General features: G+C 45.1%; 1 protein-coding gene across 1 annotated transcript; it reads right to left on the bottom strand.

Annotated features, from left to right (window-relative positions):
- Nucleotides 1–5,234: 5,234 nt before the first annotated feature.
- dkk2 (dickkopf WNT signaling pathway inhibitor 2) lies at nt 5,235–15,909 on the bottom strand. Its single transcript, XM_067250971.1, has 4 exons — nt 15,700–15,909; nt 8,094–8,244; nt 6,556–6,687; nt 5,235–5,485 (listed from the first exon to the last, which is right to left on the bottom strand). Exons 1-4 carry the CDS (start codon nt 15,907–15,909, stop codon nt 5,235–5,237), a joined length of 744 nt encoding a protein of 247 aa, XP_067107072.1.
- Between the last annotated feature and the right edge of the window lie 330 nt (nt 15,910–16,239).

The raw sequence follows: 16,239 nt of genomic DNA, 5'->3' as shown, positions 1-16,239 counted from the left end.
ACCCTGTCTATACACCCACCCTGTCTATACACCCACCCTATCTATACACCCACCCTGTCTATATACCAACCCTATCTATACACCCACCCTATCTATACACCCACCCTGTCTATATACCCACCCTATCTATACACCCACCCTGTCTATATACCAACCCTATCTATACAGCCACCCTGCCTGTACACCCACCCTATCTATACACCCACCCTGTCTATACACCCACCCTATCTATACACCCACCCTGTCTATACAGCCACCCTGTCTATACACCCACCCTGTCTATACACCCACCCTGTCTATACACCCACCCTATCTATACACCCACCCTGTCTATATACCAACCCTATCTATACACCCACCCTATCTATACACCCACCCTATCTATACACCCACCCTGTCTATATACCAACCCTATCTATACACCCACCCTATCTATACACCCACCCTGTCTATACACCCACCCTGTCTATACACCCACCCTATCTATACACCCACCCTGTCTATATACCAACCCTATCTATACACCCACCCTATCTATACACCCACCCTGTCTATACACCCACCCTGTCTATACACCCACCCTATCTATACACCCACCCTGTCTATATACCAACCCTATCTATACACCCACCCTATCTATACACCCACCCTATCTATACACCCACCCTATCTATACACCCACCCTGTCTATACAGCCACCCTGCCTGTGGGCACTCCTACACCTGTCTTCTCCACTTCGTCCTTGTGTGTTTTTTCCTCCGTCTTTTCTGCTGACATGTCCTGGAAATTGTGGACTGGGCAGGAGGTTCGTTGTCGGCTCATTAGGAGGCGACGCTGACACTCTGAAACTGTGGGTGGCCGTGGCAACGGGGAGGTGGCCGTGGCAACGGGGAGGGTGCCGTGGCGACGGGGATGACTGCTGTCTGGTGCTGCTCTGCCAACGGCTCGTTCTTTCCATGGAGACCTGACGTCTCTCTGGTGTCCTTGTCCTCTCTCTCTCTCTCTCTCTGTGTCTCTCTCTCTGTCTCTCTCTCTCTCTGTGTCTCTCTTTCTTTCTGTATGTCTCTCTGTCTGACTCTCATTCTTTCTTTCTCTCACTCACTCTCTCCCTCTCTCTCTGTCTTTCTCTGTCTCTCTCCTCCCTCCCCTCTCTCTCTCTCTCTCTCTCTCTCTGTCTCTCTCTCTCTCTCTGTCTCTCTCCTCTTTCTCCCTCTCCCTTTCTCTCTCCCTCTCTCCCCAGTCCCCTCCCTGTGTCTCTGGGTAAACTCTGGCACAGTGAGGGGAGAATGACCCTCCGGTAGAGGAGCCAGCATTCTTAGAGCACAGAAACCTTATCCAAACAAAGGTAAACCAGAGAGTCATTATTTTAGATCAGAAACACATGAAAAATACAGAATATGATGTCTGGAGACTCGCTGGATGAAGCGCGTTACTTTGTGAACTGGAGAGAAAAGTAGAGTTGGGATCTCATTATTACAGCTTTTCCTTTGTACTGTCAAGGAAAGTGAGAAAATGATTTACTGGGTCTCTCACCACCTGAAACAAGACGGTTGTAAAATATCTATAAAAACTTAAGTGCAAATGATTGAGAATAGGTCTTAGTATGTTGCACTAATTGCTTCTTTGCTCTAACTATTCTGATCTACTTACAGGCAGAACGGTGTCCATGGAAACGTAGCCCATTACGATTCCTTTTCACAATGAAAAGTGTTTATGATTATGTGGTGCGTGACATTCTTTTAAAAACATAATTATGTTTTCCCTAACAGCTACACTGCAGTTAAGGTGTGTTTGGCCTCAAAGCCAGGTTAGGGGATAGTTTATTTAATTTATAGTTTACTTAAAACCTTACATTTGATTAAAATAATACGGAATCACAATTTACATTTTTTTTTTACCTTGCCCTAACACTAACCCTAGTCAAATTACGTTACATAATGTGTTGTAAGTCTGTACATTTGAAACCGAGAAGGCATTGCTTCTGCTGAATCACTGAAAAACCAGCTTACTCATTTTAGAACGTTCCGGAAAGGACTGATGTGTTGTCAAGGTTACCCAGCATCTGGTGAGCACATTTACTGGACTGATTCAGAAACTTTTACTGACACACAGTCAGTAAAAGTTTTTAATAACTTAAGGAAATGTAAGAATATAATATCAAAGATTTTCTAAATGTGGGGTTCTGTTGAGCTAAAAGCCAACTGATATGGGTCTATTATTATTAGTATTGGGCTACTACAGGCAACTGAATTTGAACTCAAAACTTGTTGCTTAGCACTAACTGAATGAAAGTAGCCTACTGTATCTGAAATTAAAATATAGTAGGCTTACGGTACAGAAATTAAACCCTGTCTGTGAAGTAACAACCCTCGTTGAACACAATGGACAAACTAACTCTACATTATTTAACAAATCTAGACGCTAAATACCTATCGAATTTGTCTTCAAACACAAACGACCAGAAACATAAAATTACCTTAGCACTCCAAATGTTAACTTTGAGGTTTCCAGTCTTCTGTGAGTCTCGTATACAAACAGCGAAGGATTACCTCGCTGTTTCCATTCCTTCAGAAGTGGTCGGCAACGTGAACAAATATTTAACTCTCTAGTATTTTAGTGTTTGTTTCGCTTTCTTTCAAAGACAATCTTACAGTTTGACAGTTGAGAGGAATGGTCGGATTTGACGCTTTTTCAGGCGGACATTCCAGAGTTGTTTAAAATGAATTAGCTTGTGGTCGTTTTGTTTATGGAGCTTCAATGAAACCCTTATATGTGTACATTCAAACGCAAGAACAAACATAACTACTAAAGAGTTGACTTTACGTCATATGAATATAGATTGTCCAATGGAAATGGTGATCAATATCATGCAGAAACCCCATGCATTCTTAGGTATTAATAATAACCATGTTGCCAGTCTGCAGTGATACAAAATACATTCTTTTATTCGTTCATCCTTGTAAATACACACGAAATACCAGCAAACAATAATATTAACAAACAGCATTGTTTTATTAGATATACTTCCTGATTCCATCTTGACAGCTTAAACAGCTGGAGAGGGATACAAAACCTAACATGAACTAGCCTCCAATATGCTGCAGCTACATGACTTATCATTCAACGCTAACTAATTACTTTCCCCCAAGCCTAACGCAATGGACTGAAGGATTTCAACCCCTGAACCCGACTGGCCTCCTTCTGGATCTTTCTGTCTTATCACCTTGTCTAGCATCTCACCTAGTCATTCTCTTGATACATTAAAGGCATTCTTATGTTTATTTCTGTATGTACATGATATACATCAATTTTTTTTAAATACACTTTCAATTGTTTCCAAGTTATTTACAATATAAGAGCTTATTGATGATTTTAAATGATTACAAAACAATAAGTAAATGGAGCTCCGAAAACAAAATTGAACAAAATAAAAAAACAAAGTGCACGTTATTGCTTTGAGTATGTGTTGATCAACGATTATGAGATAAAACGAGGAGCGGGTTTCCAGTAGAAAACAGAAAATGGAAATACTGTTACATGAAATCACATTTCATGATGACCAGACATCCCAACCTTCAGAGACTCATTTCCGGGAGGTGGCCCCCCCCCCCCCCCCCCCCCCCCCATATGCACCTATCTCTACCAGAAATGACCATTTGACAGTCTCTCGCTCACTCGAAATACAAATTCCCTGATTTCCGGGAGATTGTATAGCATTTGCGTGGTCAGGGAGCGCTATTGAAATGCGGGAGACTCCCGGAACCTTCCGGAAGTCTTGGGATGTCTGGATGACATTTCCAGTTGAACACAGATTTGAAACTTAAGATGAAGGCATACAAATTACTTGGGTGTGTTTTCCCAATTACAGTCATCTTTCCACAAATTTTCATTCATAAGTAATTACTGTACGAATAGATCAACCCGATATGTGTTCAATATAATCTTTGGATCTCATGTGGATATGGTTAAGTGTTGGGTTACAGAGTCGGCTCTGTGTCTGGTCTCAGTTCTGGCCCTGCAGTCTTCGTGGAACACCACACGCTTTGATAACCAGACCTGGGTCAAAAACACCAACTACATCAAATGGATCAGGAACTTGAAAGTGTTTTCTGAGGTGCGTTTGATTCAACTCTGGACTTTTGCCCTTTTTCGGGGGCACAGTTAGTTTCTCAGCACTGGGCAAGCTCAATCAAGCACACCTCAAGAGTTTTGACAGTCTTTGACACAGATCTGGTGCTCACGGCTGCTAACGCCGAACTCCATGTCTACGACACGTTTGCCAGATCAAACGACTGACAGTCGCTTTTTTTAAATGCAGTGGGGAGACGCAACAGACCATAGATCTGAATCTAGAACTGGATTGATTTGTGAAAGTAGAAGGAACTGTATGTGCCAAAACAAGAACACATGAAATGAACAAACAAATCCTACAAAGGAACTAGCAGTGGTGTATTTGAACTGAGGAATCTGTCTACCAAATTCAACTGGGTTACATAAAGGCATTGTGTATGGCTTATTTTCACAAGTGCATCTAACCTAGCTTCTGCTCCTGCTCTTAACATGAGGCCTGAAAATAGTTATCCTGGCTGCAATTGTGGTTCTCCACCTTGGGTTCTACTTCTTTGAGCTAGAGGAACACGGATCCATGAAGGTTCTAAGAAGGTTTGAAAGTTGCTTTCTAGAAATACAAAATAAAACAAAATAAAAAGAATGTATTGACTTGTAACTATGACTCTGTGGGTGTGAGGTTATCTGACAAACAATAAAAAAGGAACGTCTACAACCTTCTCAGAACCTTCGTCACTCACAAGGTGGAAGCCCTCAGTCTCTCGCTCCTCTCTCCTCCACTCCCTCCATCCTCCCATCTCTCCCTCCTCTCTCCTCCACTCCCTCCATCCTCCCATCTCTTCCTCCTCTCTCCTCCACTCCCTCCATCCTCCCATCTCTCCCTCCTCTCTCCTCCACTCCCTCCATCCTCCCATCTCTCTCCTCCACTCCCTCCATCCTCCCATCTCTCCCTCCTCTCTCCTCCACTCCCTCCATCCTCCCATCTCTCCCCACTTCCACCAGTCTTAGCCGCCCCTTGGGTAAGATGGGACTCCTTCCCTCTCCCCTTCACACCTCCCTCCCCCCAGTCCCCCCTCCTCCCTTCCCCTCCCAAACCCCACCCCTCCTCCCCATCCTCCTTAGTCTCCCCCTTTTCCTCCCTTCCTCCCTCCCCTCCTCCCTCTCCGTCACATTTTCTGGCACATGTGGAGGCGGGACTTGGAGGAGGAGGTGGCGTCCTTCCACACCTTGCAGGCGAGGCCCCGGGCGCAGTCGCAGCGCTGGAAGATCTCCAGGCCGTGGGAGCCTTTTTTCCTCTGCCTGGTGCACACTTCCCCCTGACGCAGCACCGGCTTGCAGATCTTGGTCCAGAAGTGCCGGGCGCAACAGTAGCCCTCGGAGCAGTCGGATGAACGCAGGCATGGGTCTCCTTCGTGGCCTGGGGGGAGGGGGGAGCATATTAAGAACAGGTTCTTTTTTCGCAGTGCATTTACAGTACGCACTCCAGCAAATAAATCTGATTGAGGGCAGTTCCCAACAACTGAACCAAAGGAAATGCTCAATCACAGTTCATTACAGCGTTATGGCTTCCATCCCAAACAGCTCAACTCCATCTTTTGTTTTTCTTCACTCCGTTCAAATTACACTACGCTAAAGGACTGAAACAGTCTTTAGACATTCTTCATTTTGAGGAAACCCATTTCCTGATTTATTAACCGAGTTAACCCCTCTGAGGTAGAATCTGATACACTTGGCAGGATATTCGTATTACCCCTTCAAAGACATAATTAGTACTACAAATACTTATTGGACATGTTATTTAGTCATGCGAGTTTGCTGTGAAACAAGTCCGAATGCGTAGTTCCCTGGTTGCCAGCGGCTTCAACCGACACGCAAACCAGCGGTTTCCCGTGCATGGCTGGCGAAACCGCCATTTCCTGTCAAAAGGGAACGTTTCGAAATGAGAGCCAATCAACGACTTCCGGTTAGTTCCGCTAAGCCTTGACGGTTTGCTGCATTCTGTGTTGTGTTCTCTCTTTCTCCCTCCCTCTCCCTCTCCCTTTCTCTCTCTCTCTCCCTCTCCTTTCTTCCTGTCTATCTCATTCTCTCACACTTTCCTCTCTCCCCTCTTTCTGATAATGAGCGTTTAAGGTTCCACAGCAGAGAAGTGAGACATTCTGAGGTGAACCAGTCCAAACACAAACTAAAGTAAATAGCCTTTTCCTTGAAAACACCTCATTATAATAACCTCTCTGTACGTCAACAGGAAGTCTTACAGATTGATTTCAAGCGATTGCAGCTGGTGTTGCTCGGCGCACATTCACAGAAACATGGTCGTTGGAGTAACCACCTAAGTTCCCGCAGGTTAACTTGATTTGGCCATGAACATGACACCACCCAGTCCAACCGTGTTTCAGAAGTGCTAACACCGAATCGAATCAATTTCACGTCAAGTACACCTAGGTCTCTAAGATTTTAGATGGAAAAGAGAGATGGTCTCCTCCTTACCTTTGAGAGAATGCTTGGCTTGTGCCTTCCCACTCCTCTTCCAGCCCGGGTCTTTGGTGGAAAGCTTGTTGTGTTGGTCCAGGTCTGAGAGGTGAGGAGAGAGCACGCTCTCCGATATGAGAACGCAAATATCTGGAGAAGCAGAGAGTGAGGAGACGGTTAAACGCCAGCAAACCAACACAGACAATACAACCAAGACATTTAGAAGTTTACAATACATTACATGTATTCATTTAGCAGACACTTTTATTTAGCGACTAGGACGAAGTCGTCGTCGAGATAGCCCCAACATTGCGGGTAGTTTACACAACATTACCACGAACGACTTCCTATAGCTTAGTGGTGAAGCAATTGACTGCCCATCAAGAGGTTGAAGGTTTCAAATCCCAGCTTGTCTGTTGCTTTAGATACAATTCTCTGCTAAATGAATATATTATTATTAATGTCCTCTCTTGATTAACCTCCATTTTATCTGAATCACCTATTTGGAACTGTAAACCATAATGGCTTGTTATTACTAGAAAGCTCAAGCCAAGTAAACAATCTCATCTTCCATTTTCCTTTTGCCTCTATTAGACTGTCCATTCCAGGAGTCACAGACTACCAAGACACGTCAAGTTCAAAGAGCGATCTCATTCAGCAATCCCAAACAACCTTTTACTGTCTGTGGGCTTACGGTCCTACGATCCTGCCATCATAATAACACCAGAGAGCTGCTGACTCTCTCTTCTCAGTCGCGTCCTGGATCCATCTCCTGTCACCGCAGCACAGCTCCATGTGTCTGTTCAGCTGCAGACATGCTGCTTTCATTACGGCTCTCTCTCTCTATGTCTCTCTGCAGCACATCGCTCAGACAGTGACCCTTCAGAAGCACCACGGAGAAAACGACCTGGAGACCAACTGCGTGTGAACCCAGAGCGAGCCTAGCTCGAGGGTCAAGGGTCACTGGCGGTTATTTATCAATCTGCTCGCTTAAGAGTCCTTCTTAAGCGAGTTAATTCTGTTTCGTACCAGGGTCCAGAATGCCCATTTAAGGCTTTATAAGAGGCTTAGCAGCCTCTATATCAGAGTTGTGGAAGCATGTGTTTAATCAGGGTTAGTGGTTGTATTTCCCTGGACTGGAAACCAGAACACGTCAAGCGTGACAGGCCTCCACAAGTTCTCCACGTGACAGGGAGAGAAGCGTGGCCAGAAGAACCTCAAAGAGGAACCTCTTTAAAGGTTCCACATGTGGAACCTTTAAAGAGAGGACAGGAGAACACAAGAACCTATGGTGCAGGTCCTCCCGATGAGGTTCTCCAAGTCAACTCAAGATGTTTTTGTGTGAACCTGGGTTGGGGTAGTGCAGGTTGAACACTGACTTCCATCAAACAACCAGGACATGGCTTGTCTTCTCACGTAGCCCCAAAACCGTTCTGATCTGTGATTGACATGCTTGTATTTGTCTCTGTGATCCTCTATTCATCCTGTCAGATCATTTACATTCCGATACTGAGAGAAAAGAGAGAGATATGAGAAACATAATGGGACAAACTTACAGTTGCTGCAGCGGTTGCCGGGGCAGCACATGGCGTCTCTATGACAACGCCTCTTCCTCCGGCGACACGTGAGGCAGCGTGATGGAGCCTGCTGAGGGCTGTGGCAGTAACTCCCCACACTGCACTCCTTATCACTGCTGCATGGGTACACCTGGAGAGACCAGACAGGTACTTATTTACACCTGGAGAGACCAGACAGGTACTTATTTACACCTGGAGAGACCAGACAGGTACTTAGTTACACCTGGAGAGACCAGACAGGTACTTATTTACACCTGGAGAGACCAGACAGGTACTTATTTACACCTGGAGAGACCAGACAGGTACTTAGTTACAACTGGAGAGACCAGACAGGTACTTATTTACACCTGGAGAGACCAGACAGGTACTTAGTTACACCTGGAGAGACCAGAGAGATACTTATTTACACCTGGAGAGACCAGACAGGTACTTAGTTACACCTGGAGAGACCAGACAGGTACTTATTTACACCTGGAGAGACCAGACAGGTACTTAGTTACACCTGGAGAGACCAGAGAGATACTTAGTTACACCTGGAGAGACCAGACAGGTACTTATTTACACCTGGAGAGACCAGACAGGTACTTAGTTACACCTGGAGAGACCAGAGAGATACTTAGTTATAGTCTACTACAGTATATTACAGTTTATCTCTCTTCCAGTGAACTTAAGATATCCGTTCTATTTACGCTATTAAGAGTCCTGTCTAAATCAGCATTTTTGAGACAGTGGTCGAGGGACGTTTAATTATCACCCACCCTGTCACCCATAAAGTGCAGTTTTCCCCGAAAATGTATTCTTATTAAAATGAAATGCATTCAACAGCATTGTGCAAATCTGATTTTTGTTGAAATGGTGAGCAGACATGATGGAAAACATTTGGGTTCTGCTTATGAAGTCAAATAAAACCTTGCTGTCCAACTCTCTCAATTAGAGCTTCTTCCTCTCTTTTATTCCTCTCTTTTATTCCTCTCTTTTATTCCTCTCTTTCCCGAGGTATTTTTATGTGACTCTGACTAGAAGCCTGAGCTTTTGGAAACATTTTGAGACAGCCGCCTCCAGATCGACAGAGTGTCTCTGTGTGTCTTCAGCCTTCACATTTCTGTCTATATAAGTGGTGGAAAACAAACGATTAAGAGATAAACACAGCTGTCTGTGTCAAGTATTCTCTCTCTCTATCTAGCCCTCTCTAGGAACATTTTCTCTCCACGTCTAATCAGCCATCTGCACAGTCATTGTTTAACAGCACCTCAGGAGAGTGGGGGGAATTTGTGATTGTGACCAAATATTTTCCCTTGCATAGCAGGGGGGTTTTTTTCTCTCCAAACAACAGGCAAATATTTTGGCGTTCGTGAGTCTTTTCCATCCCGTCGTTCCCACCACGTTTAGGCACGTTGCTGCTGTTACCGTAACAACGACAGGGGCAGCGATATGACCACGTGATTTAATAAACACAACACAGCGATGCCAAGTACAGGCCACAACAACATGGCCTCAACCAAGACAGATCTTTCCACAACAACAGGTGTGTGTACTGCAGGTGTGATGACCTGCAGGTGTGATGACCTGCAGGTGTGATGACCTGCAGGTGTGATGACCTGCAGGTGTGATGACCTGCAGGTGTGATGACCTGCAGGTGTGATGACCAGGTAAACCAGGGTGCTAGGGTCAAAGAGTAGAGCTAACCCTAACCCTAGAGATAACAGAGCTCAAATACGTGAACACTGAATGTTGTGTAAGCAATATCGCAATATCGATCAAAATATCGGAATATTTGCGTGGATATCGGAATATCCAAATATCTGGTGCATTCTGGTGAAAACGATGGGTCTAAATCAAAACATGTGCCGCATGCTCATGGGCAAAGGAGATTTTTTTGGTGAGATGTGTCTCAGTATCTCACAGACATTAAAACTCGTCATTCAATATCCCTGATTATATCAGTGTTTAACACTGAACCAGATTAAATGCCTTTAGATACAATGCGAGTCACATTCACTTTGTCACACTGGAACCAGATGGAAAAGCTGATCCAGCCATTCAGTTACATGGCAGAAATAAGGAAACATGAGCTGGATTCCTTGGTGACGGTGCAGCTGAATAAAAGGGGAACAGGATGAAGTCATATGAGGATATTTATCACAAGTTTTCCAGTGTTATATCACTCCGATGAATCTCTGAATTAATTCTGTAAAGAGTCCCTCCAAAACTATGATGGATTTGGGCTACATTTTATATTTCACGAACCTTGCAAATTATCAGTGTGCCAAGCAAGGCTGATATGAGGCTGTCGTTGGAGACACTAAAGACAGACAATGAAAATCTCAACAGGATGAAAAAGAGGACTTGACCGAACACGGTTCACGGTGCAGACCAGCAGAAAGCCAAGCAGAGTCTGACAGTACAGGCTCCTTCCTAACGTCTTACGTTGTTTAACCCTATCTAGCTGCGAGTTTCCAAGAAGACATTTAAACTTACACACGCCATCCCCACCCCTCTGTTCCCCCTCCCTTTGCGAAGGCAGACCTTTGAAACATGCCGATACAAGTGCACCCACCCCTCAGCTGAAATCTCATCTGATGATCGAGCCTCATCTTCCCCTGTCGTACAACGCCTCTTCCTGGCTTCTGACAGGAATGTGGTTCCGCCTCCATGCATCTCAATCAACTGGAGAACCTTCCTTCATCCCACTTAAAACTGACACTTCTTTCCAATCTCCCTCCCTCCATCTACTCTTCTCTGTCACTCCCCTGTTTTATGGGACATAAACCCCTCGAGTCTCCTACTCTCTGTCGCTCCATCCTGGAGGAGGTTGTCACAGCAACAGAGGGGGCATGACAGGGTCAGCGTTGTCTCTGCCTTCTGTGAGACACCAGAGCTGGGAGGAGGGGGGACGAAAGGGGGAGGAAGGAAATGGGGGCGAGGAGGAGGGAAACCCTCTGGTCTCGGGCGTCCCTCGTGCTGGTTTGAAGGGATGAAGGCTTTGTGGTGTGCGGGAGCGCTGATCTCAGGGGCTTTGACTGATCCACATGAAGAGCTTTTAACCTGCCTGGCAACACAACCCCTTCCCCCAGTTACCTTGTTCTGTCATTCCTGAAGAATGACTGTAGATTGATATTGCTTTCAGATTTGGTCACGTAGGATTTGCAGAGGCCGCAAAGCTTTCTTGCTTTAAGTAAGTAAACGTTGCTTTAAACTAAGTCTCTTAGACAAGAGAGCTAAGCCACTACATTATTTCCTACATGTCAATACTGTGACAACAGCTTAATGTCATACGGTTTTACATTCTCACGTTTGAAGGATTGTCTTGAGACAAGAGCTTAGGTTACAGTTAAATGGTTGAAGTAACAGGAAATGGGTCTTTCATACTAAAATATCACACACACACCCGCACTCACACACCCGCACACACACACACACACATGCACACATGCACATACGCACACACACACACACACATGCACACACGCACACACACACATGCACACACGCACACACAGAAGGCCTCATGTACCAAAGCGTTTGCACCCATTTCAGGCGTATTTGAATCGCAACGTTCGGGTAGAAGCAAGGTAAGGTAGGCGAGGTATGTACAAACATGCCGCATTGAGGTAAAAGCGCAGACTGCCTGTCGCGGGAACTGAAAATGGCAAATTGCGCTTTTCCGTGTCATGCATATGCATTCACGGGAGGGTCAAGGGAAAAGTGGGAATTCCCATAAAGAGATGAGAGATTAAAATCTTAAGATTAAGATTAAAGATTAAGCATCTTGCAATATTACAGTTTTTGTGTCGGTGTGGAATTCCGGCCTTGTATAATATTTAAATTCTCTGTTACTTCATGAACAAGCACATCAACTTCGTTATTACTAAATCTTTGTTTTTGGTGTTTTGACTTTGGTGGCTGATCCATGATAGAAAGAGAGAAGGAGGCCCATTCAATTGCGCGTTTAAATGCTCACAATGTATGGTATAATGGGCGGAGAAAGGCGCTGATTAGCCGATGAACTGCAGGGTTGGTAAATACGACGTAAGCTGAAGTATCACAGCGTGCGTTCTCTGCGGGTTGGCCATGGCACAGATAACGCTACATTTACAAACGCACGTACACGAGGGCCTCAGTGCGTAGAGAGCTGGCAGGGTGTTACGTGACCTTCACAGCTGCAGAAGGAAACCAGTATGTGGTGTTAACAAACGCCAGTGGCCTCACAGAGTCAAACAAACGATGTCACTAAGTAAACACACCTCATTGGACACACACACACATACAGACACACACACACACACACACACATACAGACCCGCCAACACAGTCTGCACGCGTGCTGTCACACAAACACACACACAGTATCAGATCAAATAGAAAAGCTTTCAACACACACACCCTTACTTCTAGAATCACAACCTTGGTTTCTTTCATCACCAGGAGCGTGTGTGGGGGGGGGGGGTTTTCTGAGCACTGAGAAATCAAACCAATCAAGCAACGGTTTCAAACTGAGGAGGACGCCCGCTGATGTGAAACAGCCCCGTCGGCCGATCTGGGGGTTCGTACTGAACACACCTCCTTAAGTGGGGTCAGGGGTCAAGGCGGTTTGCGTCCCACCTCATTCGTCCATTATGGCGTAACCTCCTGACCTTGCTGGTACACACACACACTCACAAAGCCCTACACACTCAAATACACAACCTTCCACACACATACGCATACAGCTTGACTGAAGTGATCAGCGTGACTTTCATTGTTAGCCTGTAAGGAGGACAGGAGTCAGCGACTGGGCACAAAACAATCTCCACAGTCAAGAGATTAGGCTGTCACTCCATTTCCTGGTTCCCTAGCCATGGCCTCTATATGACAACATACATCCCATATCCAGCAGATCAGCCATATTGTCTCCTGAAGCACCGATGGCTGCTTTTACTGTAACTGGGTGGCCTGCACACGCACACACACACACACACAGCGACTGCTTGCCGCTCTAATTAGCTACGTTTGAGAGAGAGCCAGAGGGGGCAGTTTATTGGGAGCTCATGTTGTCATCGTCTGCACGTCTTTGATGGTCAGATACTCGAAGGGCCAGAAAGACAGCATTTCAACAGCTGCTTGATGCCATTTACAACAGAGAGAGAGAGAGAGAGAGAGAGAGAGAGAGAGAGAGAGAGAGAGAGAGAGAGAGAGAGAGAGAGAGATGTGTGTTTATTTGGAACGAGCACTAGATGTGTAGTGTATGTGTGTGTGTGTGTGGTCTTGCCAGATGGGAAAACAGAGAGAAGTGACTAAAGCATAGTGATGGTGGATTATCTCTCCCCCTCCAAAACCAGCAAGGGTTGAAATCTCTCACACATTGAGCCTACAGAAGCCTTCAAAGCTGAGGTATTCTGCCAGAGAACCATCAGAAAATGTAACAAACTCAACCATGTGGCAACTTCTCCATACATTTTGAGTCTGCGTGAAGGAATTCATTGTTCAGACAGAGAAATAGTTTACCCAAATGCTTTGCACAGAGAATATTCGACATTTTTCATACACCTGTGGCATCTAAGCTGTCATAAACCGAAGGTGAGCTTGATTTATATCACCAAATGAAATCACCCCATTGAAACGGTCCCAAAGTTCTGACTTCTGTCATAAATCAAATGCCTCTTATGATCCTTCAAGTTATGAGCTACAAGTGATAGATCACAGCAGCAGTCCATTCCTAACCACCTGCACTCCAGCAGCGTGTAACAAGTCCAGGTACTTGGAATTCTTTGGTCCTCCTTCTCCTTTTGACAGTTTCCTAACATCCTTTCTAACCTTTAATAAATAACCTAAACCTTTAATCAATCATCTTAAACTATAATCAATAAATCATAATCATATGAGCTGCTATTCTTATCAACAATTTAATCCTACTTAAGAACTGCTGACTGAGCTTGTTACCTGCGGTTCACTCGCCTGTTAAACAGGCGCTGTGGAGAGGGGGAGTGTCTATGGTTCTTTACATTTGATGAGTGCATACAAACACACACAAGAGCATCACACACACACAACTGAGTGATTACCAATCATCCTCTGGACGCGCTGCTTAATGAGCCGTGACATTCTGCTCAGAGCAGGAGGGTGGTCTCCACACACACACGCTGAGTGGTCTGTGGTCCTGGCTGCCCAAACTACTACAGATTATTGGGATGGCGAGGTTGCGAGCAGACAGTTAAACAGAGGTCTGGCACAGCTTCTCTGTGGTTGGATGTGTTCCCATCAGAAAGAGAGAGAGAGAGAGAGGGAGATACACACGGAGAAATGTGGAATGGGAGAGCGATAGAAAGAGATTGAAAGAGAGAGATGGACATGAGAAAGAGGGAGAGACAGAAAGAGAAAGAACTCGCGAAAGAGAAAGACCGAGAGAAAACGAATCTTCCCTCTTCAGCGCTAGCCGCCATCGCAGGGAGGTATCTCTTTAGACAGCGGCATAAACCCGCAGGAGACAGCCGCAGAACCGGCGCTCGACCGAATTAAATCTACACTCGTGAGGAGCTGCGCTGATATAAACACGGCCGATTGTAAAAGACAAAACGGGGAATCAGCTGCTTCTAAATGGGAAAAGTAGAAGTGTGCTGGTGCCATCTACTGCTCAAATAAGCAGCAGGTCGCAGTCACTCTGCTATAGACTGTACAGTTGCAGACAAATTCATCGTAACCGACACACCCCATGCGAATGTCTGTGGATTTTAAACACATCTTTAGACACGCTCTGAGAGTGATACTGATAGGCTTGTTTATACTTTTCTGGTTACTGATTTTGAATAAGATGTCGTTAAGTTAGTAAAATCTATGTAAGAATTGCACGTGATTTACATGTTTATGCTATAAACACGGTCAAATTCACATGTATTCTTCTGAAATCAGAGAGTCGCTCGCCCAATGTTGGTCTAATGTTCTCGCCCAAGGCAAGCCACTTACGCAGCCTGTTGAAACAGCAGGAGTTGATAACACTATGAGTGGGGTTTAAGCGGTTGGTAAGAGTACCCCTCTAGTTCTAAGTCTTTTATAATCCTAGCTAGCGTCTGGTCCTCCTTAATGACATCTAGGCCCAGACAGAAATTATCCTTCAAGTGTTAACTTTCTCTCACATTTCTGCCTGGCGTTAATCGTTCACGGTGGACGTGTAGCCCAGCCGACTGCGGCGTCAAGGTCTAAAACGCAATTAACGTTTACGAGCGGGTCCGATCCCTGTAATTTCCAATAACGATTCACACGTGAGGGAAACTTTTTTCTAAGGCATTGGCGGATAGGCATACTGTGATTTTAAAGCCGGACGTATAAGCTCCGCGCGCTTGGAAATGTGCGCAACGGCAAATAGGTCCAACGCATAGATGCAGTTTTTGGATTCCTTTAAAGCAATCAACTGCCACAGTTGCCAAACGAACATGTGTAGAAATAATAAAGTTAATCCATTTTTTATAAACTGATAAAACTGGGTGACGCTGAACACAATGTCTCTCAACAAGTCGAAATCAAACGCATAAGTCATGTGCGAAATGATGCCATTTGGAATGACATTTTATACAATAAATAGACTAAAAACAGAACAGAAATATCACTATACCTGTGCAAGACTGTTTTGTTTTTTGGTGATTCCGGTTTGAGGCATCGCTGTCCGGTTTGTGGCCGGCGTCGGTGCCTCTCCCAGAAGTGCCGCCTTGATAGAGTTGTCCTTGGCTCGTGCAGCCTCCGCTTGCAGAGACGCTCCCATCCTTACCGCGGCGACCAGCAAGGCGACAACACACCAGTATTTATTCCCAGGGAAGACGACCATCCTCGGAGAACAGTTCGGTTGAAATGTCTCCCCAAAACGAAAGGGCGCTACGGATATGATTGAATTGTGCGTACCGACGCAACTCTCCAGTTACGCGTCGAAAGTTCTCAAAGAAATTGACTTTCTTCAACGCAGTCCATGTGTGAGGATGACCCGTTGTGAACTACAACGATATCAAAGACAGCGCTCTATAAATCAGAAACATGAACGGGTAATCGGCGTTGATAAATGTAAACTTAAAAAAAATCACACACAGACCAATAGCTCAATCTTGGAGGAGGAAAAATATAAATGACGAGTGCCGAATGTATAAAAAAAAAATGCTGATTC

Source organism: Osmerus mordax, chromosome 14 (genome assembly GCF_038355195.1).
Source record: "Osmerus mordax isolate fOsmMor3 chromosome 14, fOsmMor3.pri, whole genome shotgun sequence".
In the NCBI taxonomy this organism is placed as follows: Eukaryota; Metazoa; Chordata; class Actinopteri; order Osmeriformes; family Osmeridae; genus Osmerus; species Osmerus mordax.
The sequence above is the reverse complement of the archived record's forward strand: the minus strand, read 5'-3'. Positions and strand labels throughout refer to the sequence as shown.

Bases quoted from the DNA above. Each gene is read 5' to 3' on its own strand.
- dkk2 (XM_067250971.1), bottom strand. From the start codon at position 15,909: ATGGTCGTCTTCCCTGGGAATAAATACTGGTGTGTTGTCGCCTTGCTG. The intron at 6,688-8,093 runs GTAAGTTTGTCC...CTGCTTCTCCAG, and splicing joins CGGCAACCGCTGCAGCAACT to ATATTTGCGTTCTCATATCG. The intron at 5,486-6,555 runs GTAAGGAGGAGA...CCCTCCCCCCAG, and splicing joins AGCCAAGCATTCTCTCAAAG to GCCACGAAGGAGACCCATGC.